Here is a 27,949-nt window from a genome sequence, read left to right on the forward strand (position 1 = left end):
TGATGTCCATATGTACATAGCTGCCTAAGCACTTCCAATGTTGACTCAAATGCTCATGCGGTGTACATATGTAGCTTTCAAGCACTTGAGGTCCCCAGGAACATCGGAAAATCGCCATTTGCTGATTACGAGGTATCAAGTACTTCAAAGGTTGCACCTGCCCAGACGAACCTGTATACAAACAAGTACCTGTAGGTCAATGGCTGGATTTGAGTAACAAAGTTGCACCAACTGAATGCCATTTCGGGGCTCGGCCTGATCCGGTGGATATAGACCAGGAGCCCGGTGGCTGGGCCAGCAGTTGCACCATGGAAGGCTGAAGACATTTTTGCCCCCCCCAATATCTTTTGAAAGTTCAATGTTCAGGCTTGCAATTAATTCTCCTCTTTTCTCGGAAATTTCTCGCCCTACCAACTCGCTGCATTTTTTTTTCTTCTCCCCGCTGGGCACAACCCCCTTGGACCAATGGCAGTACTGTACCTAGCTTCGAGGTACCTAATCTTAGGCAACTTATGAAACAGGAGTCATATCCCGATGACAATCCGTATCCCGAGTCTGTAACAGGAGTCATCCCATAATACCACCCGTATTGTCTAAAGACTGCATCAGGATCATGCGAACCCTGTCAGCTGACATCTTGCCAATTATAGCTCTCACGTCCGGAACATAGGGCAAAAAAAAAAAAAAAAAAAAAAAAAAAAGGGAAAAAGGAAAGAAACTAAGAGACTCGGAAAGGGAGAGGAAGGGGAAAAAAATCTCCGGGTAGAGAAGGACAGCAACCAGAGGTGAATCGGTACCACCGTCTATCCGAGGGGTCTGGCACCAGTGGTAGGATTGGAATTACAGCTGCACTTCCCGGTTGTGGTGGGCCACGTTGCAGCCCGGACGGAAAGAGGTTGGCCCGAGGAGTTCACGGATGAGGCTGAGATCTGACTCGGCTTTGAGAGTATCAGATAGCACATGGGGAGTTTGGTTTCAAGTGTTTCATATTTCTTAGGGGAGGAGGATTGTATCTCCCCGCCTGTCCCACAATGCTCATCCAAATTCGGTTGGCGGGAAACCACTTAAAACTACATAAACACACGTCGCTTGGTCATAGAGTCATGTCATGATCGCGTGCTCCGCTTCTTCAAAACATGGTAAATGTTGAGGTTAAGGCGGGAGCACCGGAGGCTGAACCACCTGAAAAAAAAAGAATATCAAAAAAAGACAAGAAGATAAGCGGGAGCGCATATAGATAACAGAAAATGCTGCACAGAGAGAATCCCCGGAGGTACTGATAACACCCACTATATTTGATCTGCATCGCATGTCAGCACCCAATCTGTCCAACCATACACCATCTCCCAGAGGAAGAAATGGAAACTTACTCAAGGTCATGCTGAGGTTCACATCGGTACTCTCAACCATTCCAGTGAATTCCTCAAAGCTGATACGTCCATCTCCATCCTTATCGGCCTCCATGATAGTCTTATCCACGATCTGTTGTAGCTGAATATCTTTCAGATTGTTGCCCACCATCATCTTGAGCACGATGAACAGCTCGCCGTTGGAGATATAGCCGTCACGATCAATATCGTAGACCTTGAATGCAAAGCGCAACTTCTCAGTCTTATTGCCCTTGGAGCTGAATGCCGAAAGTCCGGTCACGAATTCTTGGAAATCAACATCGCCACCACCGTCTTCGTCGAAGATCGCAATCATTCTAATAGCGAGGTCAGATAAAGGTGCCGAATGGTTTATCATTTTCGGAAATGAAACGATACTTACCTCGTGGCAAGTGGGTTGGAGGAGACCTGGGGAAGTGAGAGGAACTCGTCGCGATCGATAGTGCCAGAACCATCCTATAAACACAGTGAGAGATAAAGTCAGTTTTCTTCCCTCTTGCGACCGTAAATAAGTATTCTGATCGTACCTTGTCCAGCTTCATGAATCGTTTCCGTAGTCGGTCAACCTCCTCACGGTCAACTGTTTACCCCCCTGTCAGCCCACGCTCGCAGTGTCTCCTATATTTTGAAAACTCCGATTGGTAGGGGATCACGTACAGTTGGAAGTAGAGACGATGTTATCGAAAAGCTGAGTAGTGCCGACCGAACCTCGCCGGCGTTGGACATTATGCATGGCGGCAGCATTTGGTGCGGAGGGGGATGATTCCATTGTTGTGGCTGGAGAGGGGAAGATGATGGCAAGGGTGGGGGTGAGGGGAAGTGAAGTGGGAAAAAATATCAAGTGTGGAGAAAGAAAAAATAAGGATAAGAATAGAGCTAGGATCAGGTGATGAAAGAGGACCTTAAATTGTTAGGTAAAAGCAAATGGCCTAGAATGGAAGTTGGGGAAATGAGGGAAGGAGCGATGGGGAAACATCAATCTGATAATGCCCAGCCCCGCACTAACCGCTTTTGGAGGAACAAGCGAGCCCCTGAGCCCGTGCGCGCCCCCAAACCAGGCCAACACCCGGTGAGATTGTAACGTCAACCCAACCGCCCGACCAAGAGCCGCGTGTTTTCCGCCGTCGATATCTCCCCCTTCCCATCCGATTTCCATCTCCAAAATACGACTACGATACGGCGCATGATCTAAGCTTTACGGCGAACCCAATTTTACCCCCGGGACCCCCATGGTCGTTGCCCTTTTGCCCTCCCCGACGCTATGACTCGGTACGGGGGCCTGGGCCGGACGCGCCCTAAGAAGCTTACGTCCAAGGCCTCCATCCCCATCGTTCGTGAGGAGGAAATCGATGCCCTAGACGAGGACCATCAAAACCACCAACAGATCGAAACCGGTGTCGAAAAGGCTGAGGAATCAGTGAGTCTCCATATTCCCTCCTCTCATCAGCCACAATTTTAGCCTCACCCCTGTAAATCACGTGACATGATCACCAAAGCGACACGAAATTTTCACGAGACTGACCAAAGACGCGTGCCATAGGAATTTCACTTGCAAGTCGCGATCAACCTCACTGCGCAGGGTAAAGTCAACGACGCGCATATTCCTACCCCCGAATCCATCCTCAGTAACCTACAATATGACGAACTGTACCCGCCGCTCTTTTCGCAACCCGCGACCTACATTCGCTCCTCAGCTACGGTCGAGGATTGCTGCGGATGTCCGTACAACATGACGGAGGAAGACGATGTCTTCCTCAAGATTTTCAATCAGAACCGCGCCCAGTCATCATCCCCCTTGACTGAGAATGCTTTCGAGGCCACCATGAACTTCTTTGAGGAGACGGTGCAGGCCAAGCAGCCCTTTGCAGCAGTTGATAGCCCGCCAGTCTTGACCTTCGAGGAGATGGAGGAGGCCATGGATTCTGCTGTAGAGGTAGCCGTGAGATATTTTGCCAAGCACATCTATCCGCACTGGAAGTCCCGTCGCACCGCGGACGGTAACAATTCCCTTGAACCCAGCCTCAAGGTGAGTCATTGCTGTGCATTGTTTTCAGGGGAAATCCCATGGAGTCAAATGCTGACCATGTATTTCTGTAGTTTGAAACCGGCCAAGACACCGATGATAGTGATCCATACGTCTGTTTCCGCCGACGTGAAGTGCGACAGATTCGTAAGACTCGTGGCCGCGATGCCCAAAGTGCTGAGAAGCTGCGCCGACTGCGCAAAGAGCTTGAAGATGCTCGGAGGATGGTCGCATTTGTGTACCAGCGTGAGACAGCCCGAAAGGAGATGTTGTCGGTAGAGCGAAATCTCTTCTTGCAGCGAGCCGAGGTCAAGGAAATGAAGCGCAAGCTGAACATCAAGGACGACGACGAGGACTTTATCAACCAAAAGGCAAGAGTCTTTCTGCTTATCCCGGGGATCACATATACTGACATCGCATCACAGCCCAAGAAGAAGACCGAGATTCCACCCGGCCAACGTCCCAATGTACCTCAACTTCGTTTGCCCCCCAAGGCAGGCATGCAAGGTGCAGAGGACCTTCAACTGCTCGAAGATGTTCAAGCCGAGAAGGAGAACGAAATCTTGCGCGATATCAAGGCAAACATCACCAAGCATATCAAGTGGAACGAGGGTTATGTAGATCATACCCGCGCGCCGCTTTCTCCCCCTCCCGAAAGGACATTCGATGCTGCTGCATTCCGCCCTGCCTTCACCGCACAACTACCCACACCACCCTCATCAGATTCATCAGGCGATATGGACACAATAGACGTGACCAGCCCCCTCTTCTCTCGAGATAAACTTGCCTCCCGGGCCATGGAGATACACGGGGAGCCGCATCGGATGCCATCATTCCGTAGACGTGTTGGACGAGGTGGTCGGTTAATGATCGACCGTCGGAACTTCGCAGCGCGCTGTAAGCTCGAGATGGATCCCGTCAAAGCTGATCGTTTCAAGTTCGACCAAGAAGATTCCGACGAGGAAGATGTCCATGAGACAGACGGGTATAGCATCCAAATCATGCAGCACCGCGCCATCACCATGGTCAAGGCCCGCGAACAGGCCGCCGTGGCTGCCCAAGCTCATGCGCAGGCGCAAGCTCAGGCAGCTCAGGCTCAGGCCCAGCAACGGCGATTGCAAGGCGATCAACCTGGGAACCCGGGAGCACCTCCTCCGCCCAGCGTTGTGGCTGCTTCGTCAGAGGCCTAAACAACCACCAACCACCAACCTCCTATTTCCATTTTTCTTATCTTTCCTTTGCAGCATTTGGCGGGCGTTTCGAGTTGCTTGTTCCCCCTTCGTCGTTACCTTTTCCTTTTTCATCTTCTCACCTCTGTAGTTTTATTTGGTACCCATTTTTCATGTTTTGACGATTTCCATTTATCGACGAAGGGATTTGATGGAGCCCGGCGGCCTGATGCTTTTTGCCCTTGTTTTGCTGTTTCACCACACCTTTCACCCTCACCACCTCTTTCACCATCCATCCTGCAGCAGATTTCGATGTCGATTCGCGGGTCTCCTTCGGATATCTGACCCGAATCGGTGGTTTCTGCGTTTATTAGTGTATATAATATCTTTCGAAAATGTGGGGAGCGCGCGCGGCCTGGTGGCCGGCCTTTTTGTATGATGGATGACTGGGAAGTTATGATGCCTGCATTTCTTTGAAAGGGATGAAAGGCCGGAAAAAAAGAGAAAAACAGACATCGAAAAATCTAACACAACAATATAATCATTCGCGAAAAACGCCGTCGCCATTTGCTTTTGTAGGAAACACGGAATCGGTAGGGAGATTTCGACAAGGATTCGTGGCCAAGTGTCAGCTGTGAATTCTCAATCACACACGCTGCCTCGTGTTGCGGGAACCATGAACATCGCCGTTGGCAGATCGTTTCTGGGATGCACCTGGTGCGAGAGACTCAAGCATCGACAGAACGGTACGCAGGACCTCTTTCTCGCCGATGCGGACTTGTAGGGCCATTTTGTGTCGTCGAGCAGAACCCTCCAGTGCTGGTGGCGCATTAGGCGGCAGAAGTCCGGAAAGAATGTTCATATCCTGTTCGAGCGAAGTGGCATACTGAGCCTGCTTGGACTGCAAAATCTTGTAAAGAAGACCGGCCTGGCTAGTTTCCATAGCCGGCTTAGACGGCCTGTTCTTTGACCGACGCTGCTCAAACTCTTCTGGCGATTGGGTCAGCGTGGTTAGCAAGACAACCAGCTCAGCAGGGAGAATGTCCTCAAGTTTAGCATTGGCAATCGGCTTAGGGATCACATAGCCATCTTCCAGAAGATCATTTTCATCAAGGAGTTGGAGCTATTTAAGAGAGTTAGTTAGGTTTTTTCTTGTTTCGCGGGTGTCAGGCCACATCTGCATGTGGTGCACGGTGTCACCTACCCTGGGCTGGGATTCCACATCGCTGTTCGGGAGTCCGGCTGATTGACAGACATCGGCAAGTGTCAACTCGACAACATCGTACACAGAGTAGTTGTCGGTAACATATCCATATCGGCGGAGCAGATCAGCGCGAGGGATTTCGCCGTAGTCGTTGAAGATTTCTTCGCCTTCCTGGATAGGCTTAATAGCCTTCATAACCAGTGCTTCCTCTTCTTGAAAGAGACGGGCCTTCAAAATAATCAGTATAATTCCATAGTCAGGAGGTCGCAATTAGAGGGCAATTCTCACATTATTTCGGTCCGCATCGGCATTGAGCAAATCAGCAAGCGGAACCATACCCTTAGGATGCTGCTCGTCCTCATCATCACTCATAAAGCTTTCATCCCCATCACCGCCTTCTTCATCGTCATCATCCTCGCCGTTTTCGATGTCGAAAGCATAGGCCATGATCAACGACCCCATGGTATGAGCCAGCTCCAGCAAAGCGGCAATGCCAGCATCACCCTCGTAAGACGCAAGGCCATTGACAGGCGGAAAGAGAGCAGGATTAGACCTGACAATAGGAGCAATGGATTGAAGGATAGAATCGTTGGCGCTGGATTTGCCAATCTTGTCCAGAATGGCACTGCCCTGCAGTTCCCTCAGCTCTTCATCCGACCAGAACATCAATGTATCGAAACGAGAAGGTAGCACCCGGAAGTACGGCGCCCACTTAGATTGCCCCCCACGTAGGTACTCATAAAGCATGACTAGCATTAAGGACAACCACGGACCAAGCGCCTCAACATCTTGCGGTAGCAGACTCTTCAGCTCTGAGTTTTGGACGGCGAGAATGAGGGATCGAGGAATAGAAAATAGTTCTTCGCCTTCTTCAATGTTGGCTCGGGCGACTGTGTGTATAAAAATGGTTTATAGTTAGAGGAACATTCTTTGCATGTGTCTTTTTCCGGGTGCTCAGGGTGTAGATTTTGTGCGATGGGTGGCGGGGGATTTGTAGTAAGCTTACCAACTCCTCGACCTGCTCCTGAAGATCGCAAGTCGGCCAAAAGGATCTTTGGGTTTGCCTTAACGCCGGGATTTGATTCAAGCCAAGCAATGAATTCATTGGACTGTTGCTGGAAGCTCGAGGGGTCTGAGAAGTGGGTTGAGGAAGACATTGTTGTAGAGACTGCGTAATGGCGAAATGGCGAAAGGGAAAGGGAAAGAAGGTCGAAGCAAAGGATATATAGTAGGCTAGATCTATATGCTTGCCAGCCGGTCTAAGGTGTAGCAAAAAAAAAAAACCAAACTAGAGAGGATGGAAAAATCCCAGGGAAAAAGAAAAAGAAGTAGATGGGGGTTGTAGTTTAGTTTCGGAGAAACGGGTACCGCTTGGGTTTGGTTTGGTTTGGTTTGGGTCCCCGATAACGATAACAGAAATCAACCCACTCTTGACTCTTTTCACTGAACTTCAAGCTTCCTCAAAATCATTAAGCATAATTCGAGTCAATCGACTCTAAATTAATCATTATGATTGCCATAGGCATGGAGGGATCGGCCAACAAGATTGCCATTGGGATTATGTCGCATCCCGAAGATGGCAGCCCGCCGAAGATCCTCTCAAATGTTCGACACACCTATAATTCCCCACCAGGCGAGGGTTTTCTGCCCAAGGACGTCGCATACCATCATCGGAGATGGGTTGTCCAGATGGTGAAGGAAGCGATGAAAGAGGCACGTCTCAGAGTTGAGGACGTAGACTGCATCTGCTTCACCAAAGGTCCCGGCATGGGTGCCCCGCTACAGAGCACAGTTATGGCGGCACGAATGATGAGTCTACTTTGGAACAAGCCGTTGGTTGGAGTGAATCACTGTGTTGGACGTATGTTTTGCATCTTTTTCTTGAGTTCTGCTTTCCAGACTCGTCCCATTCAATATTCTTGTGGTAGCTGACATGATGATGTTTGAGCAGATATTGAAATGGGCCGGCTCATTACCGGCGCCGAAAATCCTGTCGTCCTTTATGTCTCCGGCGGCAACACACAAGTTATTGCATACAGTGCCAAAAGATATCGCATCTTTGGCGAGACGCTTGATATTGCAGTTGGAAATTGCTTAGACCGTTTTGCGCGCACATTATACATTCCCAATGACCCATTCCCGGGATACAATATTGAGCAACTAGCCAAGAAAGGTAGCCGGTTGGTGGAACTCCCATACATCGTGAAGGGTATGGACTGTTCGTTCTCCGGTATCCTGGCTGCAGTCGACGCACTAGCCGTGTCTCTTGGGTTGAGCGGTGAGGAGCAGGCGAGACTGGACGACGAGAGAATTGAAAAGGAACAAAACGAGCCAGGCAAACTAGACCCTGATGCCAAGCCCACTCGCGCCGACCTATGCTTCTCGCTTCAGGAGACAGTGTATGCCATGTTGGTTGAGATTACAGAGCGTGCAATGGCGCATGTGGGAGCCAAGCAAGTGCTCATCGTCGGAGGAGTGGGATCCAACGAGAGATTGCAACAAATGATGGGCATCATGGCGCGAGATCGGGGTGGTTCTGTTTTTGCCACAGATGAACGTTATTGCATTGATAATGGTGTCATGATTGCTCAAGCAGGTCTGGAGGCATATAAGACGGGTTTCCGAACCCCGCTGAAGGAGTCCACTTGCACACAGCGATTCCGGACGGATGAAGTATTTGTTGATTGGCGAGACTAACTAAGATACCCATCCTCCGAATGGAAAAATTGTCATGTGTGATATATAAATTAAGAAAAGACGATACGTATATAGATAACATTGAAACGTATCTACCTAGTAGACATTCAAAACTTTGGAGACCCCCTAGGGCCTACTATTTATTGCCCTCACGTGCAGGTGATTGCACACTTGTGTCAAAATTGAACATTGAATAGTTGAAGTGTTTATCGGAAGGCAGATGGTGTATTTTGACACTACATAGATATCTCTGGAATAAATGTCTTTGACCGGTCGGGAAAAACCAAACGGCGCGCCTGCGCGGCCATTAGTAAATCAGATCTGCATCACTAAAATATCAACCGGGGAACTTCAACACAACGTTGGAAACCTATCGAAAACGCCTTCTGAAAGAGGAAATGCAGTATGAGTAATGTTGGGCCCTTGCAATTGCTTTCAAATGTGGGGTTTGGGAAATATTCGATCAATGGTGTATGAATCCCTAGCACAAGATGTTCATTGCGATAATTGAATATGTGAAGGTAAGATGTGTGGATTTTCGCACTTTCTCAGAGATGTCGGGTGTATTCTGAGGTGAAATTGTGTCATTTGGGCTGGGGAATATATCACTCCCCGGTAATATCGCCGGTGGGTTTGTACAAAATACTTGTGACATACTGCAAATGGGTCAGAAAAGGAAGTCTCACGGGTCTTTAATATCATCTTACCTTGCGCTTGTATCTGGTTGTGACACTGGTGGCAAGAACACCATTCTTGATGCTACTCGTAGCAAGATGGTTCAAAACAGTGTGGTTGGGGTAATTAAGAACACTGCTGTCATCCTTTGTGGGAGTAAGGGTGTTGAGAATTGATTTACCCAAGAATAATGGAAGGCTGGGTGGAGTCGGAGTGTCACCAATGACATTGGCAGCTTGCAAGTACGCAAGGCTGTCTTCATCCTTGTCCAAATCAGCAAGGAATTGTGGAATGGCACTGCCGAAATCTCCCGGTGGAACCTCTTCAGCTTCCCCGTTCTTTGGGGGATCATCTTGCGTATCCTCTGATTGCGGGTCCTTGGAATTATCCTGGGGTGTTTGCGACGGCCGCACTCCCGACGAGACAGATGAGTTGTCATTAGCATCATCCGCGCTAATTTCGATATAGTTCACCAGGTGGTTAGTGAAGTCGACGGCTGTCGGGAGATTATCCGAAGCCCGCATTTCACCATCGATAAGGAACTTCAGGTGATGCGTGCCGGGCCGCAGGTTCAACGTTGCGGTCATGACTCCGGCATTAGTCTCGCTATTTTATATTAGCCCAAATACTCTCAATTATGAGCTTCCAAGTCTATCTCAACATGGGAAATCCCTTCCTACCTTCTGTGTAACTTAAACTTCTTCTCCCAGTTGACAAAGGTACCAGTAACGTAGACCTTCTCACCGGGACCGTTCCATTCGATGACCGTTGGCACTGCCTTGCCGACACCAAATGGCTGTAACTCATCCACCATTTCATCTCCATCCAGGGTAACATTGCTGTGATGGGACGCTTCCATCTGCTCATCTAACAGCCGGTCCGCGGGCATCGACTGGATATGCGAATCTTCGGGTCCTATAATCGGTGATCCAGGCGTAGTGGTAGCATCGGCAATGGGCAATGGCATGCGTGGAGGCCGTTGCAGATGGGTCGATGCACTGTAGTAGGAGTTGAGCGGCGGAGCCGATGGCGCCACAGGATCTCGCCCCGCGGCATGGCGTGAGATAGGCACTTGCACCGGGTTGGAGTGGTCTGTCGGTGAGGCGACATCTCTGCTCGGCGCCGGGTTGGGCCTCCTATCCACAGGCTTCTCCGGTCTAGTTATAGGCTTGGGAGATCCGGGTGGGTTTCGGGATTGAAGCCGATGTTGAACGGAGCCCTGGAATGCCGCGGAGTGGCCGGCAGCAGTCTCTCGAGATGCCGATGGGTCAGCTGCGGTAGCCTTGGTTGTCGGGATTGTGTTTTGTGAGGTGCGTCGAACGACCTTTCGCTCAACGGCGGCATTGGGAATGTGGCCCGGTGGCGCATCGCCGACTGAGCCTTTAGAAGGGTTGTTGCCCATCGAAGGCGGGGTAGGGGGGATAACGTGGCGGTTGAGAGAATTAAGTGGGAGGGGAAAATAAGTGACAGTAGAAATAAGGTGGTAATGTAGTAAACAAATCAACTAGGCCGACAGCATTAAGGCGTTACCCCTAAGGTGTTGATAAAAACCGGAGAAACTGGTCTAGACACAGGTCCCTCTTCGACATCGGTCAAGCTAAGCTGATGACGGCGGAGAAGTTCAAATCGGGATAGGGCTTAGGGCTCGCGGCGATAACTCGGTTTCCCCGGATTTTCCCCCTTTTTAATAGGACCCAAGTCCCAACCCATATTATCCATACATTATCCATACTCCGTAGTTCCCCGATCTACACAATGTATAGCATCATCACTGGTAGCCTGTCATTTGTCCTTGGAACAATATATGACCTACTATTTAATCTATTTTACTGGATCTTCTACCTTCTTTACTTGGTCGCCACTCCCTTGATCTATCTTTTGCAAAGCCTCCTCTCAGTAGCTTTACTCCCGCTCCAAATCTTGATCAAATTCGAGGTATGTTTGATTGATGACTATGCTTATTTTCTCAGGATTACTCTCTTTGCTTTGAAAGAAGCTTACACATTTTGCAGGCATTTTTGTACTTTGTGACAGGGGCTGTTATTACAGGGGTCACTGTGGGCCTGTTTCTACACTTTGCTGGGGATGCTCTAACCAAGCTTCTCCAGCTACGGTCAAGCCCACCTTTTTCTCCAAAGAGTGAACCAGATCTCAAAGATGAACCAATAGATTGGGATTCGAGGTGGGATCATCAATTATTGTCCTCGACGATCCCAGAAGAGGAAGAAAACAGCTCAGCGTGATATCCATGCTCGTGTGCATACTACCAGTTGACATATAGGTCCGAAGGGACCATACGGTTAAATGATGTATTAGATCAATCTCGGTTTTAATGAAATATGGGCAATCGCCATCTGGTTCTCTGAACTCATCAAAATGTCTCTCCCAAAGCATTATTGGCGGATTCCCAGTCAGGGTGCTGAGCGTCTTGGTTTGGGGTTACTCTCGCATGCATTTCCATTGAATCAAAGCTTATTCCCAGACCAAACATGTCTTCTTGCTCTTGAGGCTCTTCTTTACGTATACTTGGGCCCCACTGGTCTGCACCACGGAATCCCATCGTGAAAGGATCAGTCGGGTCCAGTGCAACCTGCTTAAAGCCAGTGACCCAAGCTCTTCCCTGGATAGAAGTGTATATCGCATTATACCTTCCCACTCTCAACTCACCACGAATCCGACCAAATAATCGAGTTCCAAGCAAGCTATAGCTCCGGAAAGTCTCAGTCCCAATTTGGCCGCGGCAATGCTGAACAGCAAGCCAAGCACAGGTCGAGGTACCAGAGGGACTACGGTCCAACCTACCAGGAGACAAAACTGTGACACTTCGACCTACCTTTTGCACCCCATCTTTCTCAACATTTTCAATGAACACAATGTTGCTGACGCCTCGGATAGCATGATCTTTGGGGTGAACAACCTTCAGATCACAACCCGCTAGAGCGTGCCTAATCCGCTCCCCAATCTGCACCAACTTCTCGCCATAATCGGCCTTGATTTTCAATCCAACGGATTCGACATCGACAAATGCACAGAATACGCCACCAAAAGCAATATCGATCTTCAAGGCACCAAGTCCAGAAATGCGGATCTCAAAGCCAAGTTCCAATACAAAAGATGGTACACAGTAAACAGTCACTGAATCACACCTGTATCTTTGTTCAAGTGTTCTAGTGAACTTCGCCTCGGCCATGATCTTTCCAGCCCCAGTTTCAAAAATGTATCTCTGAAATGGCAGCTGTGGCACTGGCCCACCAGCATGAGGAAGCTCAGCAAGGACATTGGTAGCGCACATAATACTCGACACAGAGAAAGGGAAGTATCCGTCACTCTTGATCATAACCAGACATCGCTCTGAGTCAGGATCGATGGGCTTGAGAAGAAAGATAGCGTTTTTGTTGTTCCAGCCACGAGGCTCGTTCAACAAGAGCTTAACGCGGTGGTCATGTTCTCTGCGAAAATTGAGGAGTCGTCCGTACATTGAGCGGCCGCGAATGTTTTCAAATCCGCCGATGACGACGTCACAGGCTTCACCCTCAGCATGGCTTTCTACAATGGAAATTGTGTTTGGGCCTAGGACATTGTCGAAGCCTTTTGGAAGTGAAGGTGTGTAGGGGGTAAATAGTTGACTGATAGATTGGGGAGGTTCAAGACTGTTCTCCTTATGCTGAGACCATTCGGGTTGATGGACATATTTTGGGGAATAGTTCTGCGAATGTTGCCCTCTAGGACCACCTTTTCGATGAGCTATGCCATCAGATCCAAGTTCATGCCCATGGTAATATTGGTATAGATTTTGAGAGCGAGCCATGGTATCTCAGGGTCTAATGGATTCAAGTAGAAGCCGACATCTGGAAGAAGCAAACACCGGTTGGTTTATATGTGGTCTCATTCGGCTTTGTATGAGGAATCGTGTAAGCGCCTTCCCTTGGGGTTGTCCTTTGAAGTGAGAATAAACAGTAGCTGTGGGACTGTCCGCCCAAAGAACTGCTGCTCTTTCAATGTACATGTATCCACGTACTATGAACATTGAAACACACAGAGAACAAAGGAAACATAGTCAGAGATAGAACAATAGTATGTTGGGATACAAAGACAATATTCATTAAAGGACAACAAAAGGTCTGAAAACACGATGCTCCCGAACCTTGATGGAAATTGTGGAGTATAGCAACTTTTAGCAAGGGCCCGGAGCTGGCGATGTTTAATAGTGTGCTCGAATTCTGCCGGATTTTCGTTTATATGGGGAATTTATTTTCTAAGGATATGCACATTTTCAAAACTCGGCTAATTTCCAATTGGCCCTCCCAGTAGGCGGTGAGACTAGCGTCAAGTTTTTAAAGAAGGCGGTCTAGAGTTGCAAAACGGTAGGTCTGCCGCACGAAAGGCATCAACAGTATTAGTACTAGCTATTAGCTTCAGATTCCATACGGTCCAGATGTTCGTGTTTGCCATGGATGTGTGCTATTTATAAAGAACCAAGCTACAATACGTGTAGTTGATTTTGACAATAACTTTTACCAGGGTAAAGCATTCTATACAAGAGCTGAGTACTGGAAAAGTGGCTGGTGGATAAGTACTGTATACAAATAACCCGTATCATGTAGCATGGCCCGTGCACCTCGACAGTGTTTCAATTGTTAGACTCTGTGAACCTTAGCAATCTCCCAGGATTCTTCCCCCTTCAAACTTAATACCCTTGAGGATCTTCAATTCCATGTCGAAATATTCGGTTCACGATTTCATACTTCATCCCATCGGTTAAATCCGAGGTAGATGATCTATCGTCTAATCAAGCTCAGCTGTCAAACAACAACCCAGACCCGCAAGCCTAACTTTGGCTTCAGTGGGGGCACCGTCAGTGGCTGTGACTCCTGTGAGTCTGTGACCATCACAGAAGCACGCTCACCATGAGCATCCCTCGATCCTTTTTCCGCACACGATCGCTAGTCGGTGCCCTGGTAATTGCCTCCTTTATCATCTGGACATTTTCGCAATGGACTGCTAGCACCAGCGGTTCCGCCTCCGATTACAGCTTCGGCGACTCCACACAGAACGCACCCGATCTGACAGCAGCGCACCAAAGATTCTGGAGGAGCTTCCATGGGTATTTGGAGAGATATGCACCGGATATTGATAGGGTGGTTGAGGACGAGAAAGCCCCGACCGAGGGCTTCAAAGTGAAGGATGCAGCACCACGCCCGGAATTTGTAGTCCTTTCCACGGAGGACATCACATCGATGAAGGAGGCACATACTGGATTCGTGGAAGCCATTTCGACCTCAGCGCCACAATTGCATTACATTCCAGGCACAAGGGGTGTGGTCTCAACCGCGGGCGGTTCTTACCTGCCGGTCCTGGTCATATCCCTGCGCATGCTTCGCCGGACGGGATCCACGTTACCGATGGAGGTCTTCCTAGCAGACGAAGACGAGTACGAGGACTACATTTGCGACACGGTCCTTCCATCCCTTAACGCGAGATGCATCGTGCTCTCCCGCATCCTAGTCGCAGCACCCGCCAGGATCGAAAAATACCAGTTCAAACCCTTCGCGATGCTTTTCTCTTCCTTCGAAGAGATTCTTTTCCTGGACGCAGACGCGTTTCCTCTAGAACAGCCCGAAGTCCTGTTCAGAGGCGAGCCTTTCCGCACCAATAACATGGTCACCTGGCCCGACTTCTGGGCATCCTCGGCCTCGCCCATATTCTACGAGATTATCGGCACGTCCGTTCCAGCCATGAACCTGCGCCAATCGACAGAGTCTGGCGAACTTCTCCTCTCTAAGAAAACGCACACGCGCACTCTTTTGCTTTCCACATACTATAACTACTGGGGTCCCTCACACTTCTACCCGCTTCTATCTCAAGGAGCGGCCGGAGAGGGTGATAAGGAGACATTCATCGCGGCTGCAAGCGCGATGAATGAGCCATTTTATCAAGTCAGCGAGTCGATCTGTGCACTAGGCCACAGAAAAGAAGGGGGCATGGCAGGATCCGCTATGGCTCAGTTTAATCCGATGCAGGATCACGCGCTCACAAGCCAAGGGAAGTGGCGCGTTCGTGGCGACGACGCACCAGCCCCAGATGTCTTCTTTATACATGCCAATTTCCCCAAATTCAACCCTGCTACTGTTTTCGAAAAGCATGAGGTCAATCCCGCTTTCCTCGACGACGGTACCTATACACGCGCCTGGACCATTCCCGAAGACGTCGTTGGCCGATTCAGCGCCAAGGTCGACATCGAGAAAGAGTTCTGGCGCGAGATTCTATGGACGGCTTGTGAGCTCGAACACAAGTTTGTCTCTTGGGACAACTATAGAGGCATCTGTGCCGGTGTCAAAGATTACTGGCATAATGTCTATGAGTCCAATGGACTCCCATCCTGAAGTGCTAAATGACTGTGGATACGTGGATCGCTATGCCGGTATATCCCATTTCCAATCTAAAGGGGAATTTGACTAATCCTCCAGCTGGCCTGGAGGTGAGATAACTAGGGAAGGAATTAATCAAAAGACTTCATAAATTGATACCATGAAGGTACTCCTCGAACTTTGTACGATATCGTCCGAAAAATTGGATAATTCCGAATGCATGAGTTGCTTGAGCATTTGTCACGAACATATGGTTTCCTAAGCGAAGACAAGTATACTAGCCGTGCTTGGAACCTCAATATTGCAAGAGATGTGTTCTTATTTTTTTTTTGCAACACGCTAATATCGTACAAAATTTCTTCTATAATACATAAAATACAGATCCACAATACAAAGATCCTGTATATAGTGCTCTCCTCAAATCCCTCTTCTACTATGACAAGGATCACAGTCTACTTCTGCTCACCCACAGGCAATTCCTTCAGCTCCACCTTACGGATAGCCTCAGCGAACAACTCCTTACAGGGAACACGACTACCCAACCGCGCACACAGCAAGAACGCACCACTCAATTTGCGGTGCAAACTATACGTCTCCTCGGGAGGCGGTGCAAGACGTTCCCGAATCATCACCGGGATAAGCGCACGGATTCGATCAGTGATAGTCTGATTCTGGAAATCATACAGATCAGGCGAGGAATGCATAAACGGTTCAGCGATGGTGACAATCGATGAGACGTGCGCGTCAACCATAGCCTGAGACTCAAGGCCAGTAAGGTAACCCAGTTTAACCGAGAGGTCATGGCACGCGACTCGGTCGTTACCAGCAGCCGCGACGAGAGTCTGCACATAGGTCGAGATAAACTCGGCAGGATACGCGCGCGAGGCGCCGAAATCAAGGAGCTCGAGACGATTTGTGCGTGCGTTGTAGAGGAAGTTGGTCCAGTTGGGGTCTGTCTGCATGTAGTGGAATTCGGTGATCTCGCGCAGACACAGACGCATGATTTGGGTGCCGATCCAGTCGCGTTGGTCCTGGGTGAAATCTTGGATTTTGGTCACGGCGACACCTTCGAGCATTTCCATGGTGAGGACTTGCTTGCCTGATGCCTCGGGCATGACCTCTGGGACGACGAAGACGGGGTCTTCGTGGAGGAGGTCGCGGAAGCGGGCGCTACATTCGGCCTCGCGGAGATAGTCGCATTCCCAGCCGAGTTCCACGCGGGCGTTGGCAATGGTCTTGTCGAGGTATAGGCCGCGTGGAAGCAGACGAGAGGCGGTTAGAAGGATTGACAGGTTGTTTAAGTCGGAGTCGATTGAGTCTGCCACGCCGGGGTATTGGACCTTCACGGCGACGGGTTTGCCTGTTCGCTTGAGGACGGCGGCGTGGACTTGGCCAATCGAAGCGGCTGCCATGGGGATCTCGTCGAACGAGGAAAAGAGATCTCGCCAGTTGGGACCGAGGTTGTCGGCCAGTACCTTGTCACGCTGCGAGGCGGGCATGTAATCGGCACGGTCTTGGACACGCTGCAGGACTTGCTGGATTTGCTGCGGCAGCATGTTTGAATCTTGAATGCTTAGCATTTGACCCAGCTTGAGAGCGGCACCTCGCATCTTGGACAACTTGGCTACCATTCGTTCCATATTGCCTGCGCTGAACATGATAGAGCCACTTTCTTGGCTTCCCGTGGCTCGGCGGACCGTTTCACTCACGGCACCAAAAGCCATTGATGTTGCCAACCCTCCATACTGCCACAATCTACCAAGGCGAGAAGAGGGAACGCGCGATTCCATCATCTGGTAAGGCACGGCCTTCTCCTTGGCCACTACCTCCGCGACTGGCGCGATGACCTCCTCCGCAACACTGGCGGCCAGTTTCTGATTTTCCTTCTCCTCGGGCTTCAATGGAGCCTGGGATTTCGGTGCCAAAGTCGCAATTGGCGGAGTAGACCGAGGGCCGTATCTCTCTGCAAGCCAGTCGCGTTTGGGCTTGGATTTCCCTCCAAGCAATCGAGACACCCGTGGGCTTTGAAAAATATCTTGCATCATCTCCTCCGGAATCTCTTGCTGTTCCACGGGTGTAGCTTTCACTTCGGGGCCAGTAGTCGCATGGAATACGTCGGCGTTTAACCCATCACCTCCCCCGGCCTGAACATCTCCGGCAGCTTGCGGAATTGTCACGCGCGGCAGCGAATATGTGTCCGGCGCGGTCTGTAGCGAAGGCTCGTAGAAAACATCCTGTTGTTTACTGATATTCAAGTCGGAGGGATTCTCAGTGCCAGTATGTTGCGCGGTTTCTGAAGGGACCTGGAATTCCGACTGAGGTTCCTCATGAACGCGGGTGGTGTCCGATGTGGGGGTGGTTATCTTTTCCGCAAGCTGGGAGCTAGTCGAGCGAGCAGAGTCGGCCGATGGGTCGGCGGAGACATCGGGGGATGACGACGGTGACGGGGAGGTTGGAGGAGGTGGCGATGTTTCATCGAATCGACGCGCGAGAGCGGCAGCGGCTTGTGCGGTCAGGATCAGCCCTTCGGTCTGTTCCTTGATGCCCTTGGTGAGCGACGAAGTCCGAGTGTAGACATCTAGCTGACGTTGACGTATAGCCCAATGTTTTACGGCGACAGTCTTCGAGACATTGAGTAATTGAATGACGTCCAGCAAGCGCCGGCCAGACATGATGTCGTCAATTCCAAACAGTGGATTTTTAGAGGTGGTCACTTAGTAAAGCATCGGGTAAGTCGGAGCGGAGCGGGATCGAGTCGAAAGGAAATGTAATAAAATTGAATAAACGGGTACAGTCATTGATAGATAGAGAATCCGCCGGTCTTCTCCGATCTCCACTTAATTTCCGGGACTTACATATATCTCCCTTCTCATGCGACCTCTTTCTTCTTTTTCTTCAAGTCCATGTACCCCGGATTATACTCATACATACCACACATACATAAATCCCAAATCATGCTTACCGATAACCCTCAATCCGCGGGCTTGGAGTTGGAGATCTCCCAACTTGAGGCGCGTCTCCATGACCTCCGCTCTCAGCTTGACGCTACCAACTTCCCTTCCCCACCATCATCTCACACAGACACTAAGACACCACAATGGACAATCCCATCAGGTACGTTTTATAAAAAGAAAAAAGAAAAAAAATTCCATTCCAGCTTAAAGCCTCCCAATTGAACCACCCTAAATAACTAACACGCAAAAATCTTCAGACCTATATAATAATAAATTCCAATCGGACTCAGTCCGAACATCCTCTCTCCACGCTCTCCTCCTCCTCTCCGACTCCGCCCTCCCATTGGGCTCATTTGCATACTCCAGCGGGCTGGAGTCCTACCTCGCACATAACAAGCCTCTCCGCACAAACCCTGCTTCCTCATTCCACCGCTTCCTCAAACTCTCCATCGCCTCCATCGCAAGCACATCCCTCCCATACGTCCTAGCAGGTTATCGCCACCCCGAAACCCTAGAGACCCTCGATAATGACCTTGATGCCTCAACCCCCTGCATTGTAGCGCAGCGCGCCAGTGTAGCCCAGGGACGCGCCTTGATCGGCGTGTGGGAGCGGGCCTTCCGCGGCAGCTTCGCCGCTCCTACTAAGCCCACCGATACCGGTGCTCAGGTATCGGTGACGTCGATTGATGAATTCTCCGATGCGTTGAAATCCACGCTCGGCGAGGTTGACGAATATGATATGGGTCCCAAGGGTCACTTTGCTCCGCTTTGGGGTGTCGTCTGTCGTGCTATGGGACTGGATCTCCAGCAGACTGCTTATATCTATATCTTGAACCATGCTAAGGCGGTGCTGAGCGCCGCGGTGCGGGCTTCTGTCATGGGACCGTATCAAGCACAGAATATCTTGGCGAGCCAGAGCTTGCAGGATACTATGATGGCTCGCATCAAGCGGGAGTGGAATACCCAGGTTGAAGAAGCTGGCCAAGTGGTGCCAGCGCTGGATCTTTGGGTTGGCAGACATGAACTTCTATACAGCCGGATCTTCAACTCATAGTGAAAGCATGAATATTATAACTAAATTATGAACACTTGAAACTGTCCAATATTCTGTATTCCTATATTACGTATGTAACTGGTTCATGGACGTGGTTCAATTTAAGGTACATTCACTCTTGGATATTGGTCCTACGTGACTTTAGATAATCTAGAGGCAAAAATGCCGAGGGAAAGTCACAAATGCGCCTCGAAACCAGGGTATGTATCCAAGGGTGCACGATCGTTCGCTCGGCGGACCAGCGCCTTTAAGAAAAAAATGTTAAGACAGGACAAATACACCGTGACATTCGAATCACATTGCATGAAAATTGAAGAAACAAAACTGCCCCGAAGGACGCCACATAAAATCGTCAAACGCCCCTAGCCTGACCAAATAAACCAGCCACCCAACTCCGCACCATGGACCTGTCCGAGAGTGACCACTAAAAAAGAATAGAGGGAAAGGGGCAACAAGAAAAGAAAAAGAAGACGAAAAAAAAAGGGCTATAGTACAAGAAAATATTTTGGAGAACAACCAATCACGGTCAGATCACAATCAGAGCGTGATGTGCATATGGTCATTGCTTCCAAAGGATTTGTTGCAGTTGGGACACTTGCGAGAACGAGAAGACATCCGTTCTTCCACACAATCCCTGCAGAAGACATGACCGCATGTTTTGATTGCAGTGTTCTTGAAATTACGACGGCAGACGGTGCACAGGGCAAGGGTCTATATGAATAAGGTTAGTGAGTGGGACCAAAAGACGTGAAGGTGGTATCCAATGAACTTACCCGCAACATTTCATATTCGGATGAGTTATTGCCGAGACTCTTGCCTTTCCATCCCTCAAGGCTTTTCTTGGTGTCGGCAAGACTTTGCTTCAAGCCAACGATCTCGGTCTCGGCTTGTCGCAAAGCAGTGGTAGTGTTTCCCAGAGTTGAATCTTTCGAGGTCGAGAGGGCCTTGAGTTCAGAAATCTGGTGTTTCAATCCATCCAGCACGATGGTGCTCTCGGTCAATTGTTGCTGAGTAGATCGATGTTTTTCTTGGACCGAGTTGAGAGCTTCTTTAGTCTCGCTGGCTTGCTTTTCCATGTTGGAGAGCAAAGATCGGGTAGTAGCTTCCGCATCCTTGAGTTGCGCGACAATATCGGAGGTCTTGGAATTCTGCACCCGGAGAGTACGAACTTCGGTCTCCCGAGCTTCCTTGCTCTTCATCGCTGCGAAGTATTTCTGGTCGGCCTTGGATTTCTCTGCCATCAATCGTGTGATCCTCTCCTCCAAAGCACTGAAGTCGATTACTTTCTGAGAAGCCAATGTGGAGAACTTTTTGTACGCCATCTGCATCGAGCTCAACTCGGTGTTAAGCATGCCGTATTGACGCTCCAGACCTGTGTATTTGGCCCGAAGATCTTCAAATGAAATATCCTCCACACTTGCCGATGCTTGAGACCCTTCGATCTGCAGTCGTAGTCTCTCCGTCTCCGATTCCAGAGCAGTAATCCGAGCTTCGCGGGCATCTGTCAACTCCTGCAGCTTCGCACTAGTAGTTTTTTCTTGATCTTGACCAGCCTTTCGCATCTGAAGGTCGGCCAAAATCTCATCACGAACATTGCGTATCCGCGCCAGGTCAGTTTCTGCTCGCACTAATTGGTTGTCCTTCTCCGCCATTGCGCTGCGTGCCTCGTCCTCAATTTGTATTTTGTATGAAGTTCTCTCCGAGCGGTACTTCTCGGCCTCCTCGCGTAATTGAATATTTGTCGCTTCGAGATGGTTGATGCGTTTCACTACATCGTCATACTGGGAGCGAAGTTGCTTGAAAAGATCGGTTTGCGCATAGTCGTCGTCCGTCAACTTAGAATACTGTACGATGAAAAGTCAGTACTCCATTGGCAGGAGATTGTGGAGACGTAGCAAATTACCTTAATCTTTGCCTCGGTGATTTGAGTAAGGAGATCGGCATTCTCAGCCTCCATCTTCTGCAACTGTTCTTTCTGCTTTTCCGACACGACTGAAAGTTGATTATTTGATTCCTCCAGCTCAGCACTTCGGTCTCCAGCAGGGGTTCCACCATTGGCAGGAGATGATTCCTCGCGCTTTGTTTGCACGCCCTCGGAGCCAGGTCGTGAATTGCCCATAATGTAACCCTTTTCGAGCTTGGCCGCAGTTATACTCCTTGCACGGTCCAGTTTCTTTTCAGCCATCATGTATCGGAATGAGGCTGTTTCCAAACTATCTTCGAGTTGCTGCTTGTCGGCCAGTGTCTTCTCATAATCGGCAATTAAAGTCTTTTCCTCCGCGAGCTTCTTAGCCAACTGGCTTTGGAGATCTGTAACATCGGGAGAAACATTGACCACAGTTGATTGGAGCCGAGTAATAATTTCACGAATATCGTCAGTTCGATCCTTCAAGTGAGTCTCGAAGGCTTCGTTGTCATGGAATTGTAGCGAACTTTTGAATGAGTGGTCTGCCAGGAATGTCAGCTATTTGTGTCTGGACGTGCGTGAAGGTGGGGGGGGGGGGGGGTTTAGGCGCGACACTCACCGTTGTTTGAAGAATCATTGGAAGGTCCCAGTAGCAGTTTAATCTCGTCAAGGAACTATTACCAAGTTAGGCCTCACAGAGTCCAGGGATGAAGCAAGGACCGCCAAGACGGACGGGTCACGATTGTGCTTACCTGGCGAAACCAGGAGTCGATAATACGAAGGCGATCATTATTGATTTTGGCTGCTTCAGACATTTGGCTCACTTGCGACTCCAAAGAAAGCTTCTCCCGTTTGTATTCTAACATTTGACGTAAGATCGCATCTTTTTGATAGCGCTGTGGAAAAGGAGATGTCAGCGCCACGTGCCTTCGAATGGCGCAAGGAATAGCTCTACTGAGCTCAGTTCGTGTAAGTGACATACCTCCAAGTCTTCTTTCCAGGGCATATCGGCATCGGGGTGAGGCTTGCTCGCGCCATTCACAGTGGTGGCCTGCTTCTTTGATGGCGGGGCCGATTCATTGCTATCCGCAGCGGGTCGCTTCCGGTCGTCCATTTTGACAAAACCGGATTCAGTGGACACGATAGGGGGTTCGGCGGCCGGCATCAGTGGCTAGACGTGGAGGGGGAGGGGGGGGTTTCGATCACCACCGAACCTCACTCGGCCAGTCAGACACCGTGACCGACCAGGATCTGGTAGGTGCAGTACCCAGTGTCTCACGGGGAAACAAAGTCAATGAGGGGGAGTGAAGGCAATAGTGACGGGGGGTTGAGTTTCTGAAGGGGCAGGGGCGTGATGGGATCAAATTGTCGAAAAGCATTGCCAGGTGAAGGGATCAAATGGCTTATGTAATGGCAGCAACCTGACCGCCTGGAACCATCCAATCCCCCTTTGTAGATTTCCCGTAATTTGGTAATATTACGGTGAAATATTCACTTAGGTTGGGGGGGCTGCCTGCTAAATGTACTGCGTGAGGCCATGTTATTACCTTACGATTGCTCAAATACATGACACATCCAGATCGATACCTAATTTTCCAGGTATTCAACTCCGTAATCGGCACCAGCACTTGCATGTTTGAAGACAGAGAAGAGAACCACTACAATGTTGCCTAGGTATTCCATGGCCTGGTGGTATTCTCCAAATATTTGAGATAACCCTGAGGTGTACTAAAGTTTTATAGTTCTTGACACCCTCCACCCGAGGGCTGGGATTTGCCTTTGTACGTACACGTGCATACATACTCAAGTGCTTCCTCGCGATTATACACATTAGTACATATGTTGACTAAGAATGTTATAACTACTTAACTATGTATGTAGGTAAATGCAACATTTGAAGTGTGCGGCGTTTCTACATTCAAACATTTGAATGTTTAAAAGCACCTTCAAATGCATATGTGCTGACAATGTTGATGCCCAAGTGGCATCCATACACGTGGATGAGATGAACATAGATAATAATCAGGATATTCCATCGGCAACGTAGAAGCCTAAGTTGAAATAACTCATGAAAAATCTCCGAGGGAGGTGGACAGTGTATAGTGAGCATAGCGACTAGTCCAAAATTTACCCGATACAATCAATTGATGACAAATCCTACTAGGTTTTAACTAACTAGTTAACTAACTAGTATGTAACTAAGTGCTCAGGTCCAACTGACGGAAGCGAATAAATTTGGACACTTACAAATTTGAAGAACCCAGGTGCCATCACACTTGCCACTTTTGAGCCCCGAATCTGTACACTATGATGTTCTAATAAGTACAAATGGCTCTTCATAAGTAAAAGTACTATTGACATCTGGAACATTGCGTTAGTACATGAGTGGTACAAGGGTTTGTCGATCAGGAATGAGGTTTCATGTTTCAAGATTTAAAAGTTCAGAACTATATAAGAAACCTTAATTAAGATCTTACGGCGTCTGTAACTGTGGGTCGCATCACCCCACATCGGATGAATTTCGAATTACAAATGTACTATGGCGAATTGGTATTGTAGATTGCCATTACATGTGGGCATCGAAGCGATGTAGAGACACCTGGAAAAACCACTACATGCAAGGCTGATTGATATCTCTTAAGTGCAACCGATTTTCCCATCGCCAACTTGAATGCTAAAATGTTGTAGCTTGTAAAAGTTATTAACAACGTAGCAGTTACAAAGACCCCTGCCGAGTATGAATATGAAGTTTTATCGGCTTAGTATAGACAAATCCAGCTTGTTGTTGTGACCAGATTAGGTATTTCACTTTCTATGCGGTTCCGCCAACTGGCTAAGATGTTCGGCCCGCTTACCGAATACACCCGAGCTCGGAAGATGAGGGGCAATCTGGAAAGAATCATCCATCAACGATAGGAAGTATAGCTCACAAACGCTTCTCTGTCCAAACCCAGCTGTACAATAGATCGCAAAAATGGGTCTCACTAGTAAGCATATCTCATTTCATCTCTCATTGAGCTCACGGCCTTACAATTGCATCTAGCATTCATCCAAGGTGGCGAATACGAAACTGCCTCATCAGAGGTGATGAACTCAGATATTCAGACTGAACTTTCTGCAACATTGGTTGCGAAGCACCTTGTATACCAAGCCGTTCTGGGATATGGAAAGGTCTGCGATAAACGGGGTATGAGAAATTTTCCTGACCAAGTCAAGATATGGAGAAGCTAATATAGATCAACAGGCCGACCTTCCTCGCCCGAGCAGGCAAAAAAATTGCTGTTGGTCTTTACCAATGCCATTCTTGAGGACATGGTCACACGTGGTGTGAAGGTTGATGATCAGGAAGCGGCGAAAAGTGAGACCGACAAAATGGCAGAACAGGTACTTAAGGACTCTGACGAGTTTCAATAAACTGGTATGAAACGAGGTTCTTACTGCTGTTTCTCCCGGCGGATATTGCCGGAGATAAAAAGCAAAAAGCAAAAAGCAAATGAGAGCAATATACTACTTTCAATTAGTCTATTGGGCAACTACACTGCTGGTTGGTTTTGCAGCACCCAATTCACTCCATCAACAACAATTTCCGGTTGAGTCATCTGGACAAAGTGACCACTCTCAGTAGCAAAAACAAGCTCGCTCTTCGTAGAGAGCTTCAAGAACTCCTTCATGAGACCCTCATTCTTCGCATCAACCGTCTTGATCAACTCTCGCACATAGAGCCTCTCCTTCTCAGTTCCATTCCCTTTAGCAACGCCCGCCTTGTACAATCCACTCCAATCCCTACTTCGTGTGCCCCCAATCACATAAACTGGTTTATCTCAAAGCAATGGCTGCCTCTTACTCAGCTCCTTCTTCCGCAGTGTCTCAAAACTTGGCAGGTAATTCTCAACATCCTCTTTGTGCATAATCAGCTCAAACTTCTCAGTTGCTTCCGCCGCCCTGAACGCGTCCCACTCTTGCTGCGTCAGCTTGTGCTCCGCCTCCACACCCCAGGCAGCGTATGGTTCAACACCTGCAGCAATGACATTCCAGAGAATTGGATCGTCCACATCCATGACTAGTGGCGCTGTCTCATGGTTGGCATCCACAAGAACTAGGCCGGCTATTTGGCCAGTACCCTTTAGGGCAAAATACTCGTGCGTGAGCACGCCGGCCCAGGAGTGTCCGACAAAGATTAGAGGGTTCAGGATGGGCGCTTTTTCAATTAGGAAGGAGAGCTCTAGAGCAACATTCTCGGCCGAGGGAGCCAGCGGCGAGGATTCCGAGTTGTGATAGCCCGAACGGTCGTAAGTGTAGCTTCGCAGCGAGGGCCCCAGCTTCCGCACCACGGCTTGCCAGTTGAGGGCATCGCTTGCCACACCTGAAATAAATAATACGACAGGGTCGTTGGAGCTCTTTGGCTCTGGGCCATGGGTATAGAGAGCAAGGGAGTGAGTTCCGATGTTGACAAGGCGGCCATTCGAAGGGAGGGTCGAGGAGGCCATGGTGGGGTGATGGTTTGTGGATTTGAATTCTCTTGCGGGTTGTGTACTGCAAGAGTTCTAACCAGTGGCTATTATGAATCACGCCTTCAAGGCTATTCACTAGCTAATTCAGTTGCAAGATATCGCTGTATAGAATGGTAGAGTGATGGAGGGACAGCAATTCTCTGAGAAAATTCTAGGATTTGTAATTGGCGTTTCATCTGACCAGACTACTACTAGTAGGTAACTAATCAAGGTTTAGCGCTAGTCACTGTCTGACCTGAAAGCTGACGGTCCGGTGGGAGGCTCTACTAGTACTAGTAGGTACTAGTAGTAAGGAGAGTAAAGGGGGAGAGAAAAAGTGAGTATTAATTCCTACCACGCTGCGCTCTGATAAAACCACAGCGGTGCAGCCGGCGGTCGAAACCGCGTGTAAGGCTGTGCGCGGGCGAAGGAGGTGGTTTTCGTCACGACGTCCGCACGCGGGATTGTTTTTGTACTCTTAAGCCAAACATTTTGCGTGCTCCTAGACCCCACTTTATGAATGGTCTATATTGTTCTTCAAGAAGCACTACTCAAAAGTTCATGTCATTGCCTTATAGTATGCATTAAATAAGTTTTGCGTGACTTATAAGTACTACCTCATATATACCCTTCAAATATGTACTGCCAAATATCCAAGATACATGAGCATTATTTACAGTTTTCCAGGCCTGCTCTGCTTCAATACCAATGCAACAGCATCAAAGAACTCCTTGCCCACAGCCTGCTTCTCTTGCAAACTTTTAGCTTGCCATTCGACCCGACGTCTTCTGGGACCATCAACCCAACGCTGCGACTCAGTCACCAGCCAATCCCCCACATGATCAGCCAACTCTCCCAAGCTACGATCAAACGGCATAGTGTGTTCTCCCTCCTCAATAACAACCTGTTTGACTGCGCCCAGTCTCATTCCACCGTTTCCTCCCACTCCAGTCCCCGTGATCCTCGCTCTCTCCTCCCGAACCACTGGATCCGCAAGGTCTGGCGAGTTGCTTCCATTCACATACAGAACCCAAGGCCTGATCTTTGGTAACAGATCCCAACCCAGCTGCATCTCTGGTCTATAGAATGGCCCCTTCCCCCGATCATCGGGGTTGCTATCTGGGATGAGCTCGCGCTGTGCCAGAGTCACATCCTCAAGTCCACCAGGACCCATCCCCACACCCTCCGGATTATGCCGGAATACCATCGTCGCAATCTGGTCTTTAGGTATGGACAATGCCCAGCCACCATCACCGCTGCTACCGCTTCTATTCTCTTTGTTCGCAGCTGTCTGAAAAATACCATATCGCTTCAACCGAGCCACCACCTTCTCGCTCCAAGCACCAGCAGCATTGGACTTGACAACCCTTTTCTCTGCTTCCTCGCGCGTATCCCATGATTCTTTGCGCTGCAACGTCCTCACCACCAACGGGATGACCCACTCGCGGCCATAATTCGGGTCGAGGCCCGGCTCGACAAAGGCGAGGGAATGAAACAGAGTCGGATGCCAAGACGATAAGCAGGTTAGCTGGAAACATCCAAGCGAGTGGCCAAGGCCAATAATCGGCTTGGGCATTTGAGCGTGGAAATGGTTGATCATGCTCCACAGGTCGCGGGAGTGGTCAATCCAGGTTGCGTCACAGCCTAGATTATCTAGGTTTGCGATTGCGCTTTCGCCCATGTTGAACACGTCTGCCATCCAGATCGAGCGGATGCGGACATTGGGGTTGGAGGCATTGATGCGATGGAGTATTTCGGCAAAGTAGGGTTCGTAGATTTCTTTGATGAATCCTAGTCCTCCCGTTGCGATTATAGTGATCGGTTCGGGGGCGTCGGAAGTAGTTGTAGATTGCGCTGTAATGTTTCGGGGGATGTATTGTTTCACTGCGAGGCGGAGGCCCTTTTGTTCATCGATTATGCCGTGTGGATATTCGCGCAATGGAGTTATTGGAATTAGATGCGAGATGATCTCGAATGGGAAGTCCTCTTCGAGAGGGGCCACTCGAGTTGATTCAGCCATT

General features: G+C 49.2%; 13 protein-coding genes across 13 annotated transcripts; 5 read left to right on the forward strand and 8 right to left on the reverse strand.

The window, feature by feature from the left end:
- Nucleotides 1-1,289: 1,289 nt before the first annotated feature.
- Nucleotides 1,290-2,157, reverse strand: cnaB (calcineurin regulatory subunit B; the record flags this gene model as incomplete). The annotated part of the gene is made up of 5 exons (XM_057168656.1): nt 1,290-1,300; nt 1,371-1,705; nt 1,771-1,844; nt 1,916-1,968; nt 2,046-2,157. 5 exons carry the CDS (start codon nt 2,155-2,157, stop codon nt 1,290-1,292), a joined length of 585 nt encoding a protein of 194 aa, XP_057017362.1.
- Nucleotides 2,158-2,649: 492 nt separating this feature from the next.
- On the forward strand, nt 2,650-4,601 carry N7466_009268 (uncharacterized protein; the record flags this gene model as incomplete). Its single annotated transcript, XM_057168657.1, has 3 exons — nt 2,650-2,805; nt 2,929-3,414; nt 3,486-4,601. 3 exons carry the CDS (start codon nt 2,650-2,652, stop codon nt 4,599-4,601), a joined length of 1,758 nt encoding a protein of 585 aa, XP_057017363.1.
- A 625-nt stretch (nt 4,602-5,226) lies between these two features.
- Nucleotides 5,227-6,941, reverse strand: N7466_009269 (ribosomal lysine N-methyltransferase; the record flags this gene model as incomplete). Its single annotated transcript, XM_057168658.1, has 4 exons — nt 5,227-5,703; nt 5,785-6,012; nt 6,073-6,674; nt 6,791-6,941. The coding sequence occupies 4 exons, from the start codon at nt 6,939-6,941 to the stop codon at nt 5,227-5,229; spliced, it is 1,458 nt and encodes a 485-aa protein (XP_057017364.1).
- Nucleotides 6,942-7,293: 352 nt separating this feature from the next.
- On the forward strand, nt 7,294-8,481 carry kae1 (O-sialoglycoprotein endopeptidase; the record flags this gene model as incomplete). The annotated part of the gene is made up of 2 exons (XM_057168659.1): nt 7,294-7,645; nt 7,736-8,481. The coding sequence occupies 2 exons, from the start codon at nt 7,294-7,296 to the stop codon at nt 8,479-8,481; spliced, it is 1,098 nt and encodes a 365-aa protein (XP_057017365.1).
- Nucleotides 8,482-9,086: 605 nt separating this feature from the next.
- Nucleotides 9,087-10,558, reverse strand: N7466_009271 (putative Snf1 kinase complex beta-subunit Gal83; the record flags this gene model as incomplete). The annotated part of the gene is made up of 3 exons (XM_057168660.1): nt 9,087-9,137; nt 9,189-9,762; nt 9,837-10,558. The coding sequence occupies 3 exons, from the start codon at nt 10,556-10,558 to the stop codon at nt 9,087-9,089; spliced, it is 1,347 nt and encodes a 448-aa protein (XP_057017366.1).
- Nucleotides 10,559-11,527: 969 nt separating this feature from the next.
- On the reverse strand, nt 11,528-12,964 carry N7466_009272 (uncharacterized protein; the record flags this gene model as incomplete). The annotated part of the gene is made up of 1 exon (XM_057168661.1): nt 11,528-12,964. The coding sequence occupies one exon, from the start codon at nt 12,962-12,964 to the stop codon at nt 11,528-11,530; it is 1,437 nt and encodes a 478-aa protein (XP_057017367.1).
- Nucleotides 12,965-14,063: 1,099 nt separating this feature from the next.
- Nucleotides 14,064-15,539, forward strand: N7466_009273 (alpha-mannosyltransferase; the record flags this gene model as incomplete). Its single annotated transcript, XM_057168662.1, has 1 exon — nt 14,064-15,539. One exon carries the CDS (start codon nt 14,064-14,066, stop codon nt 15,537-15,539), a length of 1,476 nt encoding a protein of 491 aa, XP_057017368.1.
- Nucleotides 15,540-15,976: 437 nt separating this feature from the next.
- On the reverse strand, nt 15,977-18,196 carry N7466_009274 (protein kinase COQ8; the record flags this gene model as incomplete). Its single annotated transcript, XM_057168663.1, has 1 exon — nt 15,977-18,196. The coding sequence occupies one exon, from the start codon at nt 18,194-18,196 to the stop codon at nt 15,977-15,979; it is 2,220 nt and encodes a 739-aa protein (XP_057017369.1).
- Nucleotides 18,197-18,478: 282 nt separating this feature from the next.
- N7466_009275 (urease accessory protein UreF) lies at nt 18,479-19,532 on the forward strand (the record flags this gene model as incomplete). The annotated part of the gene is made up of 2 exons (XM_057168664.1): nt 18,479-18,638; nt 18,736-19,532. 2 exons carry the CDS (start codon nt 18,479-18,481, stop codon nt 19,530-19,532), a joined length of 957 nt encoding a protein of 318 aa, XP_057017370.1.
- A 537-nt stretch (nt 19,533-20,069) lies between these two features.
- On the reverse strand, nt 20,070-22,603 carry N7466_009276 (E3 ubiquitin-protein ligase BRE1; the record flags this gene model as incomplete). Its single annotated transcript, XM_057168665.1, has 6 exons — nt 20,070-20,243; nt 20,306-21,376; nt 21,436-21,980; nt 22,058-22,112; nt 22,191-22,334; nt 22,421-22,603. The coding sequence occupies 6 exons, from the start codon at nt 22,601-22,603 to the stop codon at nt 20,070-20,072; spliced, it is 2,172 nt and encodes a 723-aa protein (XP_057017371.1).
- Nucleotides 22,604-24,412: 1,809 nt separating this feature from the next.
- On the forward strand, nt 24,413-24,852 carry N7466_009277 (uncharacterized protein; the record flags this gene model as incomplete). Its single annotated transcript, XM_057168666.1, has 3 exons — nt 24,413-24,425; nt 24,482-24,625; nt 24,683-24,852. The coding sequence occupies 3 exons, from the start codon at nt 24,413-24,415 to the stop codon at nt 24,850-24,852; spliced, it is 327 nt and encodes a 108-aa protein (XP_057017372.1).
- Nucleotides 24,853-24,971: 119 nt separating this feature from the next.
- N7466_009278 (alpha/beta fold hydrolase) lies at nt 24,972-25,925 on the reverse strand (the record flags this gene model as incomplete). Its single annotated transcript, XM_057168667.1, has 2 exons — nt 24,972-25,249; nt 25,283-25,925. 2 exons carry the CDS (start codon nt 25,923-25,925, stop codon nt 24,972-24,974), a joined length of 921 nt encoding a protein of 306 aa, XP_057017373.1.
- A 676-nt stretch (nt 25,926-26,601) lies between these two features.
- N7466_009279 (uncharacterized protein) lies at nt 26,602-27,948 on the reverse strand (the record flags this gene model as incomplete). The annotated part of the gene is made up of 1 exon (XM_057168668.1): nt 26,602-27,948. One exon carries the CDS (start codon nt 27,946-27,948, stop codon nt 26,602-26,604), a length of 1,347 nt encoding a protein of 448 aa, XP_057017374.1.
- Between the last annotated feature and the right edge of the window lies 1 nt (nt 27,949).

This window comes from Penicillium verhagenii (assembly GCF_028828195.1).
Source record: "Penicillium verhagenii strain IBT 33310 chromosome Unknown utg000009l_segment0_segment0, whole genome shotgun sequence".
NCBI classification, from domain to species: domain Eukaryota; kingdom Fungi; phylum Ascomycota; class Eurotiomycetes; order Eurotiales; family Aspergillaceae; genus Penicillium; species Penicillium verhagenii.